This window comes from Chanodichthys erythropterus, chromosome 16, assembly GCF_024489055.1.
Source record: "Chanodichthys erythropterus isolate Z2021 chromosome 16, ASM2448905v1, whole genome shotgun sequence".
Lineage (NCBI taxonomy): Eukaryota > Metazoa > Chordata > Actinopteri > Cypriniformes > Xenocyprididae > Chanodichthys > Chanodichthys erythropterus.
The window spans coordinates 20559472-20584169 of record NC_090236.1 but is presented as its reverse complement, the minus strand read 5'-3'; the positions used below and the strand labels follow the sequence as shown (position 1 = coordinate 20584169).

Sequence of the window (24698 nt, the reverse complement as noted above, 5' to 3'; positions counted from 1 at the left end):
AATAAGCTTTTATATATCATAACACTAGATTGGTTTCTAACAATCTGTTGGGCGATATTTTGACCATTAAAGTATTATATCTTTATTTTAAAGCTCATCTGTCTCCATCCATCGTAGAGAAAGCGGCACGGCTCTGACACACCCTCCGAAAGTGAATTCGTGCATTGTGTCCGTCAGGCTCAAACAACGCAAATATCATCCAAATAAAAACGCTCAGCATTCAGATTAAATGAACTGATCGCCGTATTATGCCTCAGTGGCGCTCATAACCATTAGATGAGGATCCTCTGTAATGCTACAAATGCAGTGCTCGCATTTCAATCACATCCACACTGATTCAGACAATACATGAAAGGCAAAGGTAATTTCTCCAATCCATACCTGCACATAATTGTTCTCGCAATATTCCGCAACCCTTGAAAGGTTCTGGTAGCTCTCCACAAGGGCTCTTTTTCCAGCCGGAATTTCTTCCTCTAACAACATTTGTAGCTCTGCCATCTTACATCCCTCTGCATTACTCTTCTCCCCCTCTTTCATTGAAACCAGCGGAGCTTCACTCTCCGACAGGAGGTCCCTCGCCTGGCATTGTGGGATTCCCGTTGGCTCCTCTTTTTCAGCAGGACGACAATTCTCAACGCAGCGCTTTACGCACTGTTCTGTGATTGGGTGACTGGCTCTGAGAATCGGTTCTGGACCAATGGGAGAGGAGTGCGTTTTTCTCAGCGGTGAGAAACAGAACGGCGTTCTGAACAGTCTGACGAGCAGTGAAGACTAAAATGCGTTTTTGTCCACTGTAGTGGGCATTCGTTTTAGTTAGCATTTAAGCGCATAAGACTTTATGTGTTATTGTTTTAAGCTCTGATAGTTAAAGAGATCATCATGAGCTTTTCAGTGAGCCTCGTCTAACTGGAGTGATAATAATATTAAAATAATGCTATACTTCTATACTGTGGTAATAATGATTTAACAATGATAATCCTATAAAATGTATTAATAATGCGATATTGTGAAGTGTGAACAATACATGCCTCTTAAGTACTAAAATTGATGCAAAATGATCTAAAACCTTTTTTTAAAGAATAAACAAAAGACAACCTTATGATATTGTTTTATAATAAAGACTCTTCTATATACTATTATATGTTCTGAATTTGTCAAAAAGTGTGATAAATCCATCTAGTGGAGAGAGCATCTTAAATCTTAGCATGAGTAAAAGACGTTTAAATCCTATGCGTTTAAATATCCATTCGCTAGGGATTATGGATCCTGTAGGCTAAAGCGCGCTACATTCTATTAATTACTATGTAGGCCAGCTTCATTGAAAACTACATCACCCAAACGGCGTCTGTTTCAGTTAATACCTAGAACAGTATTTTCAGATGGACGAAACACAGGAGGTGAGTAATTCAGTAGTATTTCATGTTTTTCTGTTTAGTTCAGTTGTTCAGTGGTATTTTTCCTACTCTTGAAGGCAATTTTTCAGAGTTAAGTCGGTGATTTCTTAGTATGGCGGAAGGTTAATTAAATTACTGATAATAAACTAATTAACAAAAGTTGTGCAATATCAAATATACTTAACATATCAAATGAGAATTATGTTTGCATTTAAACTATTACCTTATTAACCCCATTTGCTTTTTCATTCACGTCTATTGATTATCTGTTTATCTCATTTGCTGACATCTGTCAATCTATCATGATGTGTAGACCTAGACCTGTCCATGACACGAAGGACAATGGAAGATCCCAAATCTATTCAGAAGAGGTTTGAAGCTGCTGTTAAAGTGATCAGAAGTTTACCTGAAGATGGTAATACTTTAATATTAAATATTAAATATGAATGTCAAGTATTAAACTTCATGGTTTTATTTAAAAATAACTATACAACTAGTTTAATCATTCTTTCTTTATTTCACACAGGCTCTTATGACCTGTCTGATGATATGCTGGTTATGTTATACAGTTACTACAAACAAGCTACAGCAGGACCCTGTAACACCCTAAAACCAAACTCATGGGATCCTATTGGCAAAGCTAAATGGTAAATATTATCCACTGAAATAATGATTTTTTCAGATAATTTATAACTTAAAGCTACATGTCCATTTTAAGTTGAATTTAGGGTTCAGTTTAACAAAAATGTTGACATGTTGTTATATCTAAAGTATACAGCAACAAGCCAGATATGTATATTAAACCCAGACACATTTTCTTTTCAGGGAGGCATGGAAAGCCTTGGGAAATATGACCAAGGACCAAGCCATGATGGAATATGTTCAGGAAATACAACTGGTTGGTACTTATATAGATTACAGAGATGAAGCACATATTGATGTATCAATAAAAAATAGTTTAAACCACAAACAATCAAATGCTTTATTATAGATAATAGAAACCCTCCCGGTCACAGAGAAGATGGCAGAATTACTGGAAGCTCTTGATCCATTTTATGAGATAGTGGAGGATGAGGATGATGATGAAGATGTTGCCAGTAAAGCAGCACAATTATCCACAGGTACTTTTCCTAAAAGTATTTCAATTCCTTAACCATAAGATCTGACCTTATTTGAGCTCCTTTAATCAACATTCTACATTTTAATGAATGTTGAAACAGGAAACACTAAAGCTGAAAAAGCTGATGATGATGAAGCTGAGAAAGATGAAGAGAGGGAAAATAAAAGTAATGGGGAAAATATAGAAGATGACATGGAGATAGATGAAAAGAAGAAAAGTACAGCAACAACTTTGTGCCTTTATATTGTGAAATCATTGTCAAGACGGAGATCTGTTTTGTGTGTGTGCGTAGAATGAGTTTAAATCTCCTGAAGTGATTCATACTACTGCATTTAAGAAATTAGTAGGTCTTTTCTAATCTGCAGACTCAAGCACTCTTGCAGCAGAGAGAGGAAGTTTACCAGTGTGTAATGGAAGTGAGGAGAACAGCGTATCCTCCTCAACCAATGACACTCATAGTTCTCTAAACTCTGAGGAGGAAGAGGAGGAACTGGCTTATGGTATGTTTTAGTTTCCGTTAGTTTCCATTTTTGTGTCCAGGCCCAAGGTATACTGTATAGCCTAACCTTCAGATGTTTTGGAGAATATAAAACTCTTGGGGGCCACGTTTTGCTCTCTGATTAGAAAGAAATTGCAGTAATTTAATAATATTACATTGGCAGGTAAAGTAAATAATGTGTCTGATTTAATTTGTGTTTAAAAAATATTATTTGATGACATCATTCTTACCAAATATCACACAGATGACTCGGATGATGAGATATACAGTGATTCAATGGAAAAACCAGCAACACAAGAGAAGGTACAGTCTTTACTGATGTTTTCAATTCTTTCACAGGCTCAAAAACATATTACACCCCAAAATCAAGTAAAAGAAATAAAACAATTATATTTTTCATAAATAAATTGGTTGGGTTGGTAAAATTCTTTAATGTTTTTGAAAGAAGTCTCTTATGCTCACCAAGGGTGCTTTTATTTGATCAAAAATGCAGTATTGTGAAATATTATTATAATTTAATTTCATTTTAATATGTTCAAATGTAATTTATTCCTGTGATGTTAGTGATGAATTTTCAGCATCATTACTCCAGTCTTCAGTGTCACATGATCCTTCAGAAAGCTTTCTAATATGCTGTTTTGCTGCTCAAGAAATTATTCTTAATATTACCAACAGTTGTGGAAACAAAAATAAATTTTTCAGTATTCTTTGATGAATAGAATGTTCCAAACAGCATTTATTTGAAATAGAATTTTTTTGTAACATTATAAAAGTCTTTACTCTGACTTTTGATTAATTTAATGCACCATTGGAGAATAAAAGTATTAATTGAATAAAATAAAATAAATAAATAAAGATCTTACTGAACCCAAACTTTTCATCTGCAGTGTAAATGAATATAATAATTGCAACTACAAAAATAACTCAAAAGTAATGCAATCACAATGCTAATGTGACCTGGGCATGTTTTATGAGATTTCCTCTATAGTACAATACTTGTAAGTTATTTCAATGTTCTTATTAATAAGCTGATTAACTTATTTAATACTTTAGTATTGACTGAGAGTTTTCAAATTCAGGCAAACCCTTGAAACTTCAATCATTATAATGATCTATAACTGGGTTTAATCCATAGAATCCATCATGCTATTTAAGGTCACTCTGATGCATCATACATCCCCAGAGATTTGGAAGTGTTGTGTGATTCCTGGCAAAAACAAAGTATGACTTGAAATCCTTGGCAAAACATGGATTAAGTGATATCAGCTGGAGTCCACCAATTGATAGTTAGCACAAGGATATGCATGTGACATTTCTTGGAGAGAGAGAAAGAACCAAAGGAAGAAATGTATTTGTATGTCATGTCATGTCAGAGCAAAATAAATGGGAGTTTGCAATGCTGTCCCTAGGGTTCAGGAGTTCCCAGGGTCCAATTGGCAGAAGTGAACGTGGTTTGGGCCAACATGCAACAAGGGGGAAACAGAGAGCCTCAGTGTGAGATTCAGGATGGAAAACCACAGGGAGTTACACCCCCCGTCCCCCACCCGCCGGCACTTGGAAACGTCCAAACTGACAGAATCTCTCCAGGCAGTGGAAGAGGTTGGGCTTGAGTCAGTGTTTGAATAAGTCTTGAGCACCATGACGTCAACAAGCAATAATGTGATCAACAAGCCAATTTTCCACCAGCATTTGTATAGACTTACAAAGCGAATGAATACTATAATACATCACCTAGGAAATAATTTCCCTATAAGGCGAGACTCTTATATTGCATTGTGGCATTCATTATAGTTTATATTGATTTTTATTAACTTTCGGATTAGATTTGTATTATAAAAAGAAAGAATCCACACTTAAGATTATCTTAACCCTGTAAAGGATATGAAATAATAGTCGGAAACATCTATTTTTAAAAAACTGGAGCAGTTTATTGAATCTTTAGACAAAAATACTAAAAACAATAATTCTGCATACGTGTTTTTGTTGAGTATCATATTTGACATATCAGGCTTTTATGGCTCATATAGTATGATGTAAGAGAATCTGTAGCTCATATTCAAGGAGGAAAAAAGCACCTCAGAGGCCAAACTGAGAAAAAATATGCAATTTGGTGCAGTTGCTAATATTTGTATGGCCAAAAGATAAAAAGAAATTCTGATAGCTTGTAATACACTGTAAATCAGTTAGATTTTTATAACAGTATAGCAGATGACTTGCATAAATTGTGTATAAATAACAGGTGTTGTGCTATATTTCTCAATATTGTGTCTTAGTAAAATGACATTTAAATGTTTAGTCATTACAATTTAAAGGGTTAGTTCACCCAAAAATAAAAATTCTGTCAAAAATTACTTTATTTAATTACTTTAAAAAAAGTGTTCTCGTCTCTTCATAAAATTAAGGTTGAACCACTGCAGTCACATCGACTGTCTTTAGTACCTTTCTGGACCTTAAGTGTTGATTATATTGCTGTCTATGGAGGAGTCATAAAGCTCTCGGATTTTATCAAAAATATCTTAATTTGTGTTCCGAAGATTAACGAAGTTCTCACGGGTGTAGAACAACATGAGGGTGAGCAATTAATGACATTATTTTCATTGTTGGGTGAAAATGAAAATTCTGTCATTTATTACTCACCCTCATGCCGTTCCACACCCGTGAGACCTTCGTTAATCTTCAGAACACAAATTAAGATATTTTAGTTGAAATCCGATGGCTCCGTGAGGCCTCCATAGGGAGCAATGACATTTCCTCTCTCAAGATCCATAAAGGTACTAAAAACATATTTAAATCAGATCATGTGAGTACAGTGGTTCAATATTACAGAAGAGGATTAGGGCCAAGCAATAATAAAAAAATAAAAACATCTTGAGATTAAAGTTGTGAAATTTCGAGAAAAACGCCGAGATAAAATGTTGAGAATAAACTCGTCAAATTACGAGAAAAAACTTGTTAAATTTCGAGAAAAAAGTTGAGATAAAATGTTGAGAATAAACTTGTTAAATTACGAGAAAAAAACTTGTTAAATTTCGAGAAAAAAGTTGAGATAAAATGTTGAGGATAAAGTCATTAAATTATGAGAAAAAAGTCGTTAAATTACGAGAACAAATTCGTTAAATTACAAAATTGTTCTCATAATTTAACGAATTTGTTCTCGTAATTTAACAACTTTTTTCTCGTAATTTAATGACTTTATTCTCAACATTTTATCTCGACTTTTTTCTCGAAATTTAAAAAAAATTTTCTTGAAATTTAACGACTTTAATCTCGAGACGGTTTTATTTTTTATTATTGCTTGGCCCTAATCCTCTTCCATACAATATTAATATTATAAAGCGACGAGAATATTTTTGGTGCACCAAAAAAACCAAAATAACGACTTATTTAGTGATGGCCGATTTCAAAACACTGCTTCAGGAAGCTTCAGAGCATTATGAATCAGTGTATCGAATCTGCTGTTCGGAACGCCAAAGTCACGTGAATTAAGCCGTTGGCAGTTTGACACACGATCTGAATCATGATTCGACACGCTGATTCATTATGCTCCGATGCTTCCTGAAGCAGTGTTTTGAAATCGGCCATCACTAAATAAGTCGTTATTTTGTGTTTTTTTGGTGCACTAAAAATATTCTCGTCGCTTTATAATATTAATATTAAACCACTGTACTCACATGAACTGATTTAAATATGTTTTTAGTACCTTTATGGATCTTGAGAGAGAAAATGTCATTGCTCCCTATGCAGGCCTCACGGAGCCATCGGATTTCAACTAAAATATATTAATTTGTGTTCCGAAGATGAACGAAGGTCTTACGGGTGTGGAACGACTTGAGGATGAGTAATTAATGATAGAATTTTTATTTTTGGTTGAACTAACCCTTTAAGTATATACAGTGTTTAGTTATATAACAATGTCAGCAGTAGAGAATCTCTGCTGGAGAGTATTTGATCTGTGCCTGGGAATTAGTGAAAGCATAAATGGATGTTTTTTTTCATATACTCTCAGGCTGTCAGTTAATGGGAACTAACCTACCTGAAAAACATGAGTGCAGTTACCAAGGAGATGGTCAGCACTGGAAGACAGCAGACAGAACGGACAAAAGAGCATTTAACACAGAGATCGCAGTGATACTGTCACAGTTACAGGACAACATGCAGGATGTGCTGCACAGACTGACCACACTGGAACTTCTTACAGCATCACAAGTAAGACCAGCGTCAAAATATGGCTCAATACATGTAACCACAAGTCTAGACTGTAGATTAGTGCACTTTGCATTCGAAGACTAGATCTGTTTTATCCACCTTATTTTTTTTCCTATGCAGTAAATGGTAAAACTTTTTGTGCTACAAACCAGTATGTTTATAATTAAGACAATACTTTAAAATAATATGGTAAGAAATACCAGTTTGCAAAATGAGACTGGAAGCCAATCTACATATTTAAATATACACTACCATTCAAAGTTTGGGGTCGGTAAGATTTTTTAAAATTGTTTTGAAAGAAGTCTCTTATGCTCATCAAGGCTGCATGTATTTGTTAAAAAATACAGTATTGTGAAATATTACTTTTTAAAACAGCTCTTTTCTATTTTAATATATTTTATAAAATGTAATTTATTCCTGTGATGCAAAGCTGAATATTCAGCATCATTAGTAATTATTCTAATATGAGGATGTGCTGCTCAAGAAACATTTCTTAAGCAGTGCTGCTTAAGCTTATTGTGGAAATTGTGATAAATTTTTTTTCAGGATTCTTTGATGAATATGTAAATAACAGCATTTGTTTAAAATAGAAATCTTTCAAAGTTTTGATCAGTTTAAAAAAAAACATTCTGAATAAAAGTAGTATTTTCTTTTATGAAAAAAAAAAACCTTACTGACCCCAAATTTTTGAAAGGTATTGTATATTTTGGAAAGTAGTGTAAACTTTCTTAATTTTTTATGGTAAATACCATTAAACCTTAAATAATTATATTAAAACCCCGGAGTACGGTCACAGTTGCGGTTCATTTAATTATTTATTTGCTTATGTTTGCTTTTAGGCTGAAATCTCTCCTCTCAAAACTTTGAACTCCAAGTCACCAAAAAAGGTCTCTTTATGTGACTTCAAATGCATGGAATTCAATGGTATGAAATACTGCTTTATATTAACAGAAATTATTAACTGTATCTGTCTTTCAGAGGTGGCCCTGGTGGCCATTAAACTTGCCCCCCATCGCTGTAGTGCTGGCCATTATCTGGCCATTTGCTGTGCACTGGCTGGTGCAGTTTTACTTAATGAAGAGAAGGAGGTAAGCATTTCTACTATTGTACTATTAACTAGGCTATATGTGAACTTTTTTTTTTTTTCAACAGAAAGAATGTTAAATCTGTGTTGCATCTTTGTTATGGTTTTAGATGGTTAAGAGTGAAGTGAAGAATCAATACCAACTGTACAGCTCCTGAGGACTTTGAAAATGGTCTGGATATATCTGATGTGTTCAAAAGTGAATGTTATGATGTCACACTAAGCCTCAGAAATGAATACTATTATTCAGCAAGGACGCATTAAAATATCAAAAGTGACAGTAATTAATTTTCATAAAAGATTTCCATCTAAATAAATGCTGTTCATTTTAAAGGTGCCCTAGAATTAAAAATTTAATTTACCTCGGCATAGTTAAATAACAAGTTCAGTTCAGTACATGGAAATGACATACAGTGAGTCTCAACCTCCATTGTTTCCTCCTCCTTATATAAATCTCATTTGTTTAAAAGACCTCTGAAGAACAGGTGAATCTCAACATAACACCGACTGTTACATAACAGTCGGGATCATTAATATGTACGCCCCCAATATTTGCATATGCCAGCTCATGTTCAAGGCATTACACAAGGGCAGCCAGTATTAATGTCTGGATCTGTGCACAGCTGAATCATGTCTGTATAATTCATAAACAACTTCATTCTTTATAAATCTCTCCAACAGTGTAGCATTAGCCGTTAGCCACGGAGCACAGCCTCAAATTCATTCATAATCAAATGTAAACATCCAAATACACACTGTACTTACTCGATTAGACATGCTGCATGAGGAACACTTTGTAAAGATCCATTTTGAGGGTTATATTAGCTGTGTGAACTTTGTTTATGCTGTTTAAGGCAAGCACGAGCTCCGGGGGCAGAGAGCACTAGAATTTAAAGGGGCCCCGCAGCCTGAATCGGTGCATATTTAATGATGCCCCAAAATAGGCACTTAAAAAATGAATAAAAAAAAAAATATGGGGTATTTTGAGCTGAAACTTCACAGACACATTCAGGGGACACCTTAGACTTATATTACATCTTTTAAAAAGATGTTCTATGGCACCTTTAACATTTTATTCATCAAATAATCCTGGAAAATGTATAATGGTTTTCACAAAAATATTAAGCAACACAACTGTTTTCAAAACTGATAAAAAATAATAATGAATGTTTCTTGAGTAGCAAATTAGTGTAATAGAATGATTTCTGAAGGATCATGTGACACTGAAGACTGGAGTAATGATGCTGGAAATTCAGCTTTGCCATCACGGGTATAAATTACATTTTAAAAAATATATTAAAATAGCTATTTTAAATTTTAAAAATATTTCACACAAGTGATTTTACTTTATTTTGGATAGGCTTTTTAACAGTAATGAATATAATATTCACACCTTTTCTTTTCTTTTGTGTTTGTTTATTTATATGACTTTGAATGCAGGTAGTTTTAGTCTTTTGAATCCATCTTAGCCTTTTAAAGATCATTTACCAACACATGGCGCACATTTTTCATTTCAAAGAGGAAAAATGCTGGAAAAATAAAGTTTTTTGACATGGACAGAAACCAAACACCAATGAAGCTTATATGTTACAGCTTTTCCAAATGGGGATTGATAATAAAAAGTAAAATGATTGTGGATTAACTCACTGTACCAAAGAGAAAAGCAACTCAGACTTGAAATATTTCTGGTGTAAATGTCTTCTAGAGTATAGCTAGACTGTATATGTCGAGCGTGGACCATTTTAAGTACAAGTATATAAGTAGTTTATTTTATACGCTACAGGCATACAATACTTATGAGTCTGTAATTGTTATTGTCAATCAGGCAATTCTTTTGTAAGGTGAATAAAGAATTTGAATGGCTAATTGTATGTTTGACTGTAGACAGACACACGCATCTGTACAACCTTTATATGACACTAAATATGACAGATTCCTCCTCAAATCAATGTAGGCCCATTGAGATCCTGTAGTGTTTTCCACACGGACACAATTAAAGGGAGGACAATAACAATCTGTTCAAAAACCAAAACTTGATGCTAACTTTTAGGATGTACACACATGTAGGGAAGCATAAAAGCGCTTTGGAAGCTGGTCTGAAAGCAGCTACGTCCATGAAAAAACTATTAAGTCATTGACTAATGAGGCAGCTATCTTATTTTTCGGACATAAACACTATTTAGGGCGGATAGTCTATTACTAATAGCACACTGCAGACGCTAGCATGTAACGCATGGACGACGCCTTATGAATATTAACTTCGTCACGTGATTGGACGCTTCAGAAAGTATTTAATATTCATAAGATGTTCCTTCGCAGTAGTAGGATTCGTAATGGTGCAGACGATTGTATGTGCACGTGGTAAATCTGAAAACACACGTTTTGTCACATACATTGCTTAAATTTGCGGTTTATGGAAAAAATCAGGAGAGTTTATTATTATGATGGACGAAGCAAATCGAGCAGATCCTCCGAACTGGATCCAGCAGCACGCCGTCGTAAGACAGAGTCATATTCCTGTTATGATAAATTGATTCACTGCATATTTGGACAAGTGACATTTCGTTTGATTTCTATAGTACCAAGACCTGATGCATTTAGATGTCGGTGACAGTGCTCAAGTATATGCTGCTTTCCTGGTGTACATGGAACTGACGGAAGGTGAGGGAATATCAGCAGTCCTAAAATCGTAGTTAGAAAATAAAATTTATAAAGAGAGACTAAATAACCCTTTTTTTTTGCCTTGCTTGTCTTCTTTCCTTTGAAGTGCGTAAATGGAAAGAGGTGGTTGGAGTTTCCTGCCCAGAGCTACAGGCGGTTCTGCTGGAGGGTCGAGAAAAGGAAGGGGAAACACTTCAGATGATCTACCCACTGCCTTCACACAGATCCATCAAACACAGAGAGTAGGAAACACAGTCAGCATTTACTGTAATACTGTCATTACTAAGCAGCTCTTCACACTGTGAGGTATGAAAGCTGCTGTAAGTAGTGGTGGGTGCTTTCAAAACACTGCTTCATGGAACTTCAATACATCTAGTTTCAGATCAGAGGGTCGAAGCCTTCCAGCTAACAATTCCCTTTTAGGTTGTCCAAAAATACTTTTATATATATATAAACCCACTCTGGCAATGCTCTGAGGTGGTTAGTCTAATCTAAAAATAACCATTATGAAATGTTTTGTAGTGTGAATTCAGGTTGATTGGGGCACTTTTCCGATTCATCTCAGTGGCAAAAAAAGTGTCCCAATCACCCTGAATTCTCCCATCACTAGCTGTAAGAGATTTACACAGTCCCTAGCAGTAGCAACACAAAATGGAATTGAAGAACAAACAGGTAGCACCACCCTATTGGTTGAGAACCATCTCACATTTCTTTTTTACTGTTTACTGAAGTGTGATATTTTTTTAGGACACCTACTGGGTATTTGTCAGGTACTACAAACATTTAATACATGTAATTATTTAAAAATATATATAAAAAATTAAGTTCCATGAAGGTTGATTGGGACACTTTTTTCCAATTCATCTCAATGGCAAAAAGTGTCCCAATCACCCTGAATTCACCCTATGTGTTCCATTTAGGTTAACTGTCGCCAAAAAAAACTAAAAAAAACCCTCCCTGTAGCATTCTAGAAAAGTTAACTTTGTTACCAAAAAAGAACCTGCAGAGAACGTTTCCAGAATGTTCTTATTTGGTTCCAATAAAAACAACAAATGGTAACTATGTGGCAAAATTAGGAGGAACGTTCTGTGTTTGCTGGGTTGTATCAAAGTCACTTAATATATAAAGTCTTTGGTCAAATTCGCCAAATTATGATTTCAGCAAATAAATCGGCATAAATTTTGAACCTTGGTTTTGAAACATTTCATATGGTACCGTTTGATGGTAACATTCATCGCTAGATGGTGTTGTTTTGGTGAACCCATGAACGAGTGTTTATAATGTAGTTTAATTTTTAATGAATTTATTTAAGTTTGATAAAACATGAATATTTAATCACCTCTAATTGACCTTCTTTGCCAAACCCTACTTAATAACACACAAAACAAGCACTACACATTAATAAAAGAACAGATTTTACAGAACCTTCATGTAATGATATTTAATAATTTGATTATTATTACATATTTAGGCTGATTTATTTTTTTTGCATTTAAACCGTTTTGACCAGCAGGTGCTATCAGCATGTGGCTTTTCGAGCGCTTCGAAACAGTGAATTGTTTTGCAAAGCAATTGCTAACTGATTCTGTTTCGAAAAGCGTAGTTTCTCCCATCACTAGCTGTAAGAGATTTACACAGTCCCTAGCAGTAACAACACAAAATGAAATTGAAGACTCGCTCTGTCTGCTATTGGTTGAACAAACAGGTAGCAGTAACACCCTATTGGTTGAGATCCATCTCCCATTTCTTTTTTACTGTTTACTGAAGTGTGATATTTTTTTAGGACACCTACTGGATATTTGTCAGGTATAACATGTAATTATTTAAAAAAATAAATGCTTGCAGCAGCTTTCACATGAATGCATTTCTACAGTATTTCAAAAGAACAGAAGGTAATGCTATTGATCAAAAGGTGTTATGATAATATCAAGTAAAGACCTGAAAATTCATTAAAGGGTCATGAAACCCCAGAACACATTTTTTTGAGCTGTGAACAGATATGTATAGGCTGCACATAATAGAAAACACTAAAGGTACTCATTCATTTTATTTAAAAGTTAAAATTAGTTATTTTTGCATTTTTCAGAGCGATTTGTCTTCCGGTTTGAAAAGCAAAGTCGGAACACTGTCACAAAATCTGATGTCATCGTGTACTACCGGCAAGATCCAGAGTGCTGCTTGGCTCTAGTATGGGCTTGTCGAACATGCTGACATCAACAGTTTTTACATTTATTCATGACATAAAGCTCATTCAATCCAATCACTGTGCTATCGTATGCAATGCATAAGATTATAATTGCAGTATTATGCATGAGGAAGTATCACTTCTCTTGCCTGTCTCTGTTGTCATTCAGAGACATGGGTGTAGTAGGTGCTCATTTCCTCAGTGCTACAACACAAAAATTGTGTTTTCTTGTGACACGACCAGAGCCGAAGTTTGGGTGCATGTAGACTGTTTTGCACAAATGGAAAGTATGTTCGGATGAGATCACATTTCAGTGAATTCAAATGTCACAAAAGTGCTGTTCACTCACCTCAGCGGTCAAACAAGCGAGCCGTGTTTATGTTTCCCTCAGCACAGCAGCACATGAGTGTTGTTTTGTATTTTGCCCACGATGCGGTCAGAACTGAAGTTCTCGGTTTCAGCGCGGAGCTCCGCGTTGTTTAACAACACTAGCCACGAGGCTCATAGCTCATACAGAATAAAGTATCCGTTTTTAAAGTTTTTATTTCACATTCTCCAGCACCAAACATTAACCAGCATGGTGTATGCACACATATTTCATCAAATCTTCTTTAAATGAATTATATGTGCAAACTGGACACTGATACAGTGATGTAGCCTATCTGAACGCAACAACACGATTATTCTAATAGACAAAAGACTGATTTTGAGACTGCAGTGCTTGTAAACATAATCAAAGTAGCCTATTAAATAATCTTTCGCATTTCTCCCTTGTGCTTGGGAGTTTGTCATTTTCTCCGTGCTCATATATTAATATTCATTATTCTGTATAATGAGTGTGTGATTCATTGCTTGTTCTCTCCCCTCTTCCCCCCCCTCTACACTCCCACTTTTCCAGAGCTTTACGCGCCCATTTTAACAAAGTTTTTTGAGGTGTGAACGACCAGGGTAAAACAGGGGGGTTTCATGACCCTTTAATGAGCATGACTGCTTTATAAACTTTATCACTTAATCTGATTATGCTTTAATAAATGAGAATGGGATCTTTATAGGTTGCGGACTATACTGGACAGAGGTGTTCCGATGCTCTTGTGCGCGGTGGCTTCTGACTCCAGTCTGGTGTACCAGAGGCTGTGTGATGGCTTTCTGACCCCTGACCCTCCAGTGGACATCCAAGACCACGGCCGCCGACAGCATCGCAAACGGAGGTTACAGACTTGAGATGAGCACCCAGGCCGATTGTGATCTGATGTGTGGATTGGGTAGGATGACTGTTGTGGGCTGGTTCAAATGCATTTATGAACTTGTATTGTCCTTGAAGATGAGAGAGACTGAATTTATAAGATATTCTTAGGAATGGACTGTATTTGTGTGTTATTAGATGGAATATTGCAGTATTACACAAAGACAACACCACTGAGCTGCTATTTTCACTCAAATACTTAATGTCAGATGTGTAAAATTACACAGCATAACAAAAAGAAAAACAGGGAAAGCTGCAAAATAAATTTTTTATTGTTTAAATTCCATCTTCATTTACTCACCCTCATGTCATTCCAAATCCAGAAGACTTTGTTCATCTTTGAAACACAAGATTAAATCTGTTTCCATTCCACCAAAACTTTTGATGCTCCAAAAAGTTCATAGACGTTACAAAAAAAAATGTAATCCATATGAATCAAGTGGTTTAATCCAAATCTTCTGACGAGATGTGATCACTTTCTATGATGAACATATTTAATTTAGTATTTCATTCACATATAAACATTGATGAACACATACGTAGAGTTGGTCAAATATGCTAAACAGAAGCTCAATTGTACTTGCTTGACGTTCGAGAACCACTGAGGTTTGTTCTAGCATGTCGAGCAAGCTCAGATGAGCTTCCATTTACCATATTTGATTTGCTCCATGTATGTTCACTGATCAATGTGAGTAAATGTCAATTTTCATTTTTGGGTGAATTAACCTCTTAACATTAACAATACAGAGCTGGAAAATACATCAATAAACCAGATGCCTTCGCTTATCCTTGTTTAGTTGGTCACTGTGTATTTATTTATTCATTTTTTTACTCAGCATCACATTTACTGCATTTTTGGCATCTTTGTTTGGCCCAACTGTGTACATAAAGAACCTAAGCATACATGTGGGATATTATTCACTTTAGAGTGAAAATACAGAAATTAATGGCTTACTGTCATCTCATATCAGAAAAGAAAACACTGTGTGCTTAAGGCTATGGCAAGTTACTGTCATACTGTAAAAGGAAGAAGCACTTCCTGATAATAAAACTTATCTATGTAAAACTTTCTGAAGGCTGGTTTTGAAACTTGTACTGGTTTACAACTAAAGAAAAGTGAATATAAATGTCAAGAGAACGTATGATATCCACCTGTTATATAGAACAAAATGACTATCTGCAAACTACATGACTGTAACTGGCATCTCTAAACATGGCTAGATGCTGTGATCTATCTCCACCGCCCAACATGTCCTCAAGACCGGCCCTGAAGAAACTGCACTGCCCTCATCCAACAACAAATCTAGTGATGATACATACAGCACTGCTGTCCTGAGCATTGTAACATTAACTCAAAAGAAAAAGGTCAAAAAGACATACATAAAACACTGTGGGTGAAAAATACTTGTTCACATAGTTTTAAAAAAAATGGAATGCTAGAGTCTGGAGTCCATTTTCTTTCACTTCCTGTGTCTCAACGAGCATGAATCACGCAAGTCTCTTTGTCACAGAATCACGCAAGTCTCTGTAAGTAAGTCCTCCTCGGGAGATACCATCTCCACCGCTGGTTCACCATGTGTAGTGTCCATGTCAAAGGGAGGGCAAAATCCAGGATTCTCTGCATGGCTCTCTCCACTAAATGTAGACTATGAGTAGGAGAAGGCTTATGGGTAGTGTAAGGCAAGGGATTGCGGAACAGTCTAAAAATGGCTTTCCCCATTTAAAACTTGGGCCAAATCCCAAGTCTCCTTAACCATGGCCTTTCTGTGCCCCCTACCATTTAAATACTAGTCCTCAAGAGTGTCAAATACTGACCTATAAGACATTTGGGAGAATGTGGATTGTAAATGGAGCGAATAAAAGGGCTGCAAGTCACTTGACCCCACGCTCTTGAAGATTAGTACCCGTTGGGAAAGGAGGCATGAAAAGGAGTTGTAAGGAACTTTGGGATAGGATTGACTTGATGTTGGCCCAAATCAAACTTCTCAGCATGCTATGTCATATCCTCGTCCTCCGAGCAGTAGTCCCGTCCCTGTAAAAGTAAAAGTACCTCTGGATAAATAGCAAATACAGACAGGCTAGATTTTTAGTTTCTAAAGAACGTTTTTGCCCGCACAAAACTCGCAACTACAGTGCTAACACCAAAGTGACAAAAATCAACAGAACCCATTATAATAAGTCATACTGTCTACACTGGATGCAGTGCGGCATGACAAATACTGACAGTAAACTGATGCCTCATCTTATTTCTGACATACTCCTTGCACTTGTGCTACTTCTGATACAAAGGACAATTGGATTTGCAACAGTCACTTTGACACGTCCAGAGTAGATGGCCTCAGGCTATTGCTGTGTGACAATGATGATGCCCAGTGTTGCCACGGTGTAAGGTGTTCTGTTCTGATGACTATGTGGTTGCTAAGGCTCAAAGTCTCTATATGATATTCTGGCGCCTTTGGCAAAAATCGTTCATGAAATCGCTTAAGGCCAATTCACACTGCACCGACAGACCAATGCTGACTATCACCAGATTACATATGTCACTTCTCAGACATTCCATGACCTGACATACGCGGATTCAACAGACGAAAACGTGCCGTCTAACGGCAACAGATGCAGACAGGGAATTTTTAGTGGTAATTTGTTTGTCCAAAAGGTGGCAATGCTTCACAGTCAAAATAAAAACTGAGATGGAATAACAAAAAAAACAAACTTCATTTCATCCTTGTCCAGTATCTGCGCTATTAAATGGAGTATACTTTGAAATAGGGGTGTAACGGTACACGTATTCGTACCAAACCGTTTCGGTACAGGGCTTTGCGATCATCTCTTCCTCACTAGTTACAGAATAAACTTAAATGAACATCTGAATGTATGTTGAAAGATACAGTACAACTTACTGAAACGTATAATATCTTGTGTTATCGCTTATTTAGTGTTTCAACGGCGGAAAGTCAAACAGATTGAAAACAATATGTCATGTAGCATTTACCTCAGAAAAGGTATTCAGTGTCCACAGCATGTTAGTTCGCCAGAGAAATTAAAGGTGCCATCGAATTAAAAATTGAATTTACCTTGGCATAGTTGAATAACAAGAGTTCAGTACATGGAAATGACATACAGTGAGTCTCAAACTCCATTGTTTCCTCCTTCTTATATAAATCTCATTTGTTTAAAAGACCTCCGAAGAACAGGCAAATCTCAACATAACACTGACTGTTACGTAACAGTCGGGATGTACACCCCCAGTATTTGCATATGCCAGCTCATGTTCAATACATTACACAAGGGCAGAACGTCTGGATGTGTACAGCTGAATGATCAGACTAGGTAAGCAAGCAAGGACATTAACGAAAAATGGCAGTTGGAGCGGTTAGGGCGAGCAATTAAAGGGGCAGCAGCCTGAATCGGCGCATTTCTAATGATGCCCCAAAATAGGTAGTTAAAAAAAAAATTATTTAAAAAAAATCTATGGGGTATTTTGAGCTGAAACTTCACAGACACATTCAGGGGACACCTTAGACTTATATTACATCTTGTAAAAAAACGTTCGATGGCACCTTTAACTCTTTCGCTTAAAATATGCTGTATTAACCCATATATTCATTATATTTTACTTAACCTGTTAGTGACGTCTTGATTATTTAATGTAACTTCTAATTAGATTAAGAAGTTAATGCAAAAACTGCCTTACGTGCAGCTTAATGTTGATTATTATATCTAAAAATAAAAAGCGATTAAATACAAATCGACAAAAAGCGACAAAAACACAATTTGTTCAGTAAACCACTGTTTAATAATAAAAAAATAAATTTTATGTTTAGTTTTCTCCCCACCTGCTGTACCGAATCCGTACCGAACCATGACTTTAAAACTGAGGTACGTACCGAACCATGAGTTTTGTGTACCGTTACACCCCTACTTTGAAAATCTTTCGCTGCGTCTGAAATCGCAAACTGTATAGGAGGTACTAAATTTGGTTTGAACCGTAATTTGAAGTACATTATAGCCACCTTATTTTTTAGGTAAGAGCGAGCAAAGCCATTTGTAAATGTAATGTGTCTGGCTTCCAGTGTCATTCGCTTCCAGCCATTTTTTTTTAGCTGTACAAAACAACTTTCTTTGCTCCTTGATATGGCAAACTGGTATTTCTTACCATATTATTTTAAAGTATTATCTTAATTATAAAAACGCTGATTAGTAGAGCAGACAGTTTTACAGTTTACAGCACTTTGATATGCTTTTTGTCATTTCCCTATAGCGGCAAATAAATCAGAAGTCTCACACATTCAACAGAAACCACCTTATTTCCGCTATGAAAAATAAGGTGGATATGGTATGTATGCATGCAATATGAATGAAATTTGGACGTACTACATCCACTATGTTGTCATTATCATGTGACCCACCAGTCAGTTACATAACCCCCATTGCATCATGGGTTGGTAAAGTGTCTATCGAATGCGCACTTGCCAGAAGTAGTAGCTCATCCAGTTACTTTTCGCCTACTGTTTTATGAATACGATGAATTCGGACATACTACTTCGCTCACATACTGTTTTTCGCACGTAGGGGTCTCTAACCCTGCTCCCGAAAAGCTACCATCCAGCAGAGTTGAGATCCAATCCTAATCAAACACACCTGAAGCAGCTAATCAAGGTCTTCAGGGTTACTTGAAAATTACAGTTTTGGAGCATAGTAGGAGCTGAAGTCTGCAGGAAGGTAGCCCTCCAAGAGCAGGGTTGTAGACAGAAGTAGGCATATTCGGATACTGCGTATGTTTTCAGGTGTACGCATATGCCAAGCTTTCACTTCAAAACTGGAGTATACTTTGGGCTTCAGCGCATGCCTACAGCCGAATGATAAAAGTGTTGCCACCATGTGGACAAACTAATTGGTGCAAAACAAAAAAAAAAAAAAATCAAGGCGCATGTGTGAGGTGAGTGTACAGTGTATTACATGCATACTGTGATGATAAAATGTACATCACACACACTACACATGCCCTAGCCTAGTGTACACGTAAAAACCAAATCAAACTTTGGCCTTTAGGGACTTCCCTAAAAAGCCCCTCACCATAAGTATGAGTGATACTACATCACATACCTTTTCAATCTTCTCATCCAGCATCCTGAAAAACTCCTGCTGGCTCTCTGAAGAGTGGATACTGAGGAACAGTCAAGGCTTGGTGAACATCTCATTGGTCGTCATCTCTCTTTTACTGAATCCTTAATACTCAAGAGCTGAAGCCAAACACAAACTCACCTTATCTTATTACTATTTCCGGTGGCATCTTTATGCCTGCCCTTGTGCAAAAATGTGCTCTTTTCCTGAAACACATACAAGAGGAAAAATGTATGTTCTGCAGGATGATAAAATGATTATTTGGAGATACATAATGCAACATGTATACTAAGCATCAATCATTACCAAGTTCTCTTGGTTTCGTGTGTTCGTCCGCTCCTCTTCTCCATGCATGTACTTCACCTTCTCAACTCCTTTCAGTTTGTACTCATCTACAACACAGAAAGAGTCAACTGGAAACAGGACTCTTAATCCATTTTACTTTAGTAATGGTGGATTATGGATAATTAACACTCCTGAATAACCACCAATATCCACAAGACACTTTTTTAACAGATCTAACGGATCATGTTCAATAAAACCAGGAACTAAAAAAGTAAATATAGTATTTTTTATTTTATATTGACTTGCCCCACAAGAACAAGGCATGACCTGTCATCACTGTTTCAAAGGCAATTAAATCCAGGTTACTCCAGAGGGGATTGTCTCTGTAATAGCCGAAGTGTTATTCACTTTGGATGAAAGCACCTGCTAAATCACTACTTACACTAATAGAGCTGTAAAAACTGCTTTTTAATATACTGTATTCCCACTGCGAGACCACCAAAAGTTCATTTAGACCCACATCTGGGGCTTTTTCTGATGATTTTTTGCTTGTCCATGTACTGCGGCAGTAGAAATGTTGTCAACATTTAGTAACAATTACAAGAATTAGAATTTAGATGAAATACATGTATATAAAACATAAAATAAAAGCTTTTAATGTTTTGAAAGAAGTCTCGTATGGCCCCCACAGCTGGATTTATTGATCAAAACTACAGTAAAAACTAATATTTTGAAATATTATTACAATTTAAAAAATACTTTATTCCTGTGATATTAAAGCTAAATTTTCAGCAGCCATTACCTCGGTATTCAGAGTCACTATAATATACAGTTAATTAAAATTCAGGAATTTTGACTCTGTCTCTGTTAATAAACTACAGATTATCATAACATGACGATATGCGAACACACAGCTAGGACACTGACCGGAGAAGGCATCTCCGTTGCTGTAGGCCTTACCCCGGCCCTCTTCATCACTGGGTACAGATGACAACTGCTTGGCTGAGGTGCAGCCCATCGCCTCACTTCCTCTCCTCTCCTTCCTGCATGGCACTCTCTACTGCACCTAAGCCAACAAATACAGGTATGAGTTCACATAGAACTGCAGCAAAAATAAAAGTATTCAGTACTCAAATGAAGCAATCTACATAAACCAAAACAGAATACAGTGGCACATAGTCTAACATGGAGCTTAGTCTATCTGTACTGATATACACTGAACTTAACCTTCATATCTGGGTGTGTCACATTTATGTTTCCTTCTCGTGCTGAGCAGCTGATATGAATTTGGGTTACTAGGACACCGGCCTCTGCAGTGGACGCTGGTGTGTTTGGACATCGTCTATTTAGTTTATGTGCAGGCGTGAGGCCTGATCTCAGGTCAGATTGCATGTCATTAGAAAAAGAGACATGGGGGGATGAACTGATAAGAAGTTTTGTGAAGATTAAATGCACATAGCATAAACAAATGAGTTTTCCATGTGCTCAAATTTTTCTTCAAATTGTGTTTATTTTTCCCAAATTCCATTTGTTTGAATTTTTCTGGACTGCATTTTAATGGTTACATTAAATTTTAGTAATCACAAAGCAAGTCTAATTAATCAAAATCATGAAACTTTAAACAAATGTAACTGTGATGAGCAGGGCGGGCCGTGAGGGAACGGCACGAGGACGGTGACGTGAGTGTTAATGCGCGTCAGCTGCGCGTCGCATCAGTCTTGAGTCTCTCACAGACAATTGTCAGCCACACAAACATAACAAAACATAAAATAAAGTCCAGGCCTGGTCCTCTCTCGTCCTTCACTGTCTTCGCTCCTCCTTTTATGCTTCTGGAGCTCCTCCGTGAGAGACTCGAGACCGGTGCAGCGCGCAGCTGACGCTCATTAACACTCGCACTGTTCCCTCACGGCTCTCGCCCGACCTGCTCGTCACAGTAACAATTAACAAATGTAACAATTCCATTTTATTTTTTCCAAATTCTGTTTTCCATTTTCATGGTTTAATTAAATCTTAATCGGAAGCATGTCTGATCAAGTAAATCTTAACTTTAACAACTTAATTATAAAAATTGGTGTAAAATTTTGAAGCATTGACAATTAATTTTTTCATGTAATCAACAATTCCTTCCCAAAAAAAATGCTGAACAACAGGTTTACATTTAAAATGAAAACATGGAAGAAAAATTGTGATTATTCCTTAAAAAAATAAAGGTTTAATAATTTTATTATTACTTTGAGAAGTACCTTATACTGTACAATAGTAATATATACATAAAAGTAATATTTCAATTTCTTCAAGTTAAACCAAACTTTTACTTTGGCAGTTTGTAGTGAAGACCTTACAGTTTCTGTGTGTATATCATAATAGTTTTGACAAATAAAATGGTTTCTGTATTCCGAGATTCTGCATCGCAAAAATCGTAGGCATAGGAGGGAGCTACTGCAACCTATAAAACTAACTTGGAACAAAACATTTTGAAGATATTTGGGGTAATAAAAACAATTATACAGATATGCAAGTTTTAGACATTAAGTCACACTAAAAAAACAAAAGTATGATGTCACTGCATGCACATTAACATAGGTAGAGTTAACGACATTAACTACGGACAGTTGACTAGAAAGTGGCCTAGGTTATGTCTGGAAGCTGAAACCTAAGGCAGCGTCCTTGCCCAGTCAGTCAATGACTAAACATTGTTTATATGTATGAAGTTTCCTCCTAAGGAAACTGGTTTCAGGCAGGTTTCCAAGGTACCTTGGAAACCTGCCTGAAACCAGTTTCCCAGTTTCCTTTTAGATCATGTCTAATGATCTAAAACAAATTCAAGTGAGCCTAACCAAAGACTATATAGCTGTATACAGTTGCAAGAAAAAGTATGTGAACCACTTGCAGAATCTTTGAAATTGTGCAAAATTTTAACAAAATAAGAGAGACCATATAAAATGCATGTTATTTTTTATTTAGTACTGTCCTGAGTAAGATATTTTACATAAAAGATGTTTACATATTCAAAAATCTGCTTCAGGAAGCTTTGGAGCGTTATGAATCAGCGTGTCGAATCATGATTCGGATCGCGTGTCAAACCGCCAAACTGATGAAATCACGTGACTTTGGCGCTCCGAACTGCTGATTCGACACGCTGATTCATAACACTCCAAAGCTTAATGAAGCAGTGTTTTGAAATCAGCCATCACTATAGAAGTCTTTTTTTTTTTTTTTTGGCGCACCAAAAATATTCTCGTCGCTTTATAATATTAATATTGAACCACTGTACTCACATGAACTGATTTAAATATGTTTTTAGTACCTTTATGGATCTTGAGAGAGGAAATGTCATTGCTGGCTATGCAGGCCTCACTGAGCCATCGGATTTCAACAAAAATATCTTAATTTGCATTCTGAAGATTAACGAAGGTCTTACGGGTGTGGAATGGCATGAGGGTGAGTAATAAATGACAATTTTCATTTTTGGGTAAACTAACCCTTTAATCCAATTTTACAGCCTTGTAAACTATTCCAATTAAAACTTTGTTTAAATTTGTAGATTTTAAATAAAGATTAAAACATTTGGTTTGGGTGGGATTGCTCCCCCTCAGTTGAAATTGTGGTCCGGGAGGAAAATCCACAAAAAAATAAAATAAATAAATAAATAATTAAAAAAATCATACACTTAAATTCTTCTAGTGTTGAAATTGTTTTTTTTTTTTGTTTTTTTTGTTCCCACTTGAGTTTTCATAGACCACATTTCCATTCTGTTTATTTTATGTGCAAGGAATGGAGTCAAAAAAGCATGTCATTAGAAAAAAAGTAGAAATTGTGAACTAATAATAAAAATGCATACAATTCTTTTTACACTGCACATCACCACTTAATTTCATTAAAAAGACAGAATTTTTCGGAATTTTTCCTTCTTTAAAAGGGGCCATGTATGTATGTATATATATATATATATATATATATATATATATATATATATATATATATATATATATATATATCACACACATTTCAGAATTTATTTTTAGACAATTTGTTTAGTAAATTGCTCGAACACGTCATTTCTTGTGCACGAGCATCATCCAATCAGGGCACACATAAAGCACATCCAGCTGGAGCCTCGCGCATAAAGCGGCCTTGTGTGGCATCAAAAGAGCTGCAAGCAGTGGCAGCCAATCCAATGAGGCTGAACTAATCGCTCTCCGAGGTGAGAACCGTTAACTCACACCACATACAAACCACAGCGCTCAAAAACAAGTGACAACTGTTCCTGCAACATAAAGATGAGCCGTGATTCGTTAACAGTGCGACACGTTTGTGCACGAAACATGAACTAACAAAAATGGCCTGCAGAGCAGAAATATTAAAAATATTCATCAGAGAGCACCCATGACGAGGGTTTCCTTTCATAACTAACACTGCATCTTGAAGCAAACGAGCACTGTGGCCTAGTAGCCAATGTGCATAATAATAAACACTTAATAACGAAGCAATAAACAAGCACACACTAGCCGCAGATCATCACAATCTCTCGCAGCTACAAACTGTTATTGACGCACATTAAATCAAACTGAATGTGTTTTGTTGGTAATGTTCACCAGAAAAGGACAACAATGGTCGCGACACAAAGGTACATTTGATTTGAATTGTTTACATTATGAACACAGAACGGGGTAAGGGCATAATAAAGCACTTTATGCAGCTAATCTTACCTTCAGTGCAGATGCAGTGTTTAATCGCGCTGTTCGTGATCAGGAAAAAGCGCTCAAACGAGATCAGCTCGATGCAGATCAGCCACAGCCGTGATTAATCGATACACACACAATCGTCGGGTGGAACGATCAGTGTGCACAGACAGGAGCACTCGAGCGCGATTACTTTCACGGATGACTTGAGGAAT

The 24698-nt window shown here is 36.2% G+C and overlaps 4 protein-coding genes across 6 annotated transcripts in view; 2 read left to right on the top strand and 2 right to left on the bottom strand.

Annotated features, from left to right (window-relative positions):
- abi1b (abl-interactor 1b) overlaps positions 1–656 on the bottom strand; it is a 31313-nt gene extending 30657 nt beyond the window's left edge. For both annotated transcript variants that reach the window (XR_010891894.1, XM_067362384.1), the window contains exon 1: positions 382–656. Coding sequence is in view for 1 of the 2 variants with exons in the window: in XM_067362384.1 (XP_067218485.1) it covers positions 382–537 (156 nt within the window). In the remaining variant the exon portion in view is untranslated. The remainder of the gene's footprint in view (positions 1–381) is intronic.
- Positions 551–8624, top strand: acbd5b (acyl-CoA binding domain containing 5b). The gene is made up of 13 exons (XM_067362385.1): positions 551–725; positions 1708–1809; positions 1921–2041; positions 2220–2292; positions 2386–2515; positions 2615–2731; positions 2880–3014; positions 3258–3316; positions 4423–4612; positions 7020–7219; positions 8059–8106; positions 8198–8307; positions 8414–8624. The coding sequence occupies exons 1-13, from the start codon at positions 698–700 to the stop codon at positions 8430–8432; spliced, it is 1332 nt and encodes a 443-aa protein (XP_067218486.1). The 5' UTR covers positions 551–697; the 3' UTR covers positions 8433–8624.
- Positions 8625–10336: 1712 nt separating this feature from the next.
- Positions 10337–14385, top strand: tsen15 (TSEN15 tRNA splicing endonuclease subunit). Its single transcript, XM_067363733.1, has 4 exons — positions 10337–10801; positions 10883–10964; positions 11071–11206; positions 14202–14385. The coding sequence occupies exons 1-4, from the start codon at positions 10745–10747 to the stop codon at positions 14368–14370; spliced, it is 444 nt and encodes a 147-aa protein (XP_067219834.1). The 5' UTR covers positions 10337–10744; the 3' UTR covers positions 14371–14385.
- A 1908-nt stretch (positions 14386–16293) lies between these two features.
- Positions 16294–24630, bottom strand: zgc:55943 (uncharacterized protein LOC406337 homolog). 2 transcript variants are annotated; one of them, XM_067363734.1, is made up of 6 exons: positions 24511–24630; positions 20729–20867; positions 19823–19908; positions 19658–19722; positions 19499–19559; positions 16294–16424 (listed from the first exon to the last, which is right to left on the bottom strand). In XM_067363734.1, exons 2-6 carry the CDS (start codon positions 20817–20819, stop codon positions 16386–16388), a joined length of 342 nt encoding a protein of 113 aa, XP_067219835.1. In that variant the 5' UTR covers positions 20820–20867; positions 24511–24630; the 3' UTR covers positions 16294–16385. The 2 variants fall into 2 exon arrangements, with proteins under 2 accessions (XP_067219835.1, XP_067219836.1); XM_067363735.1 differs by having other exon boundaries at positions 20762–20867.
- Positions 24631–24698: the final 68 nt, after the last annotated feature.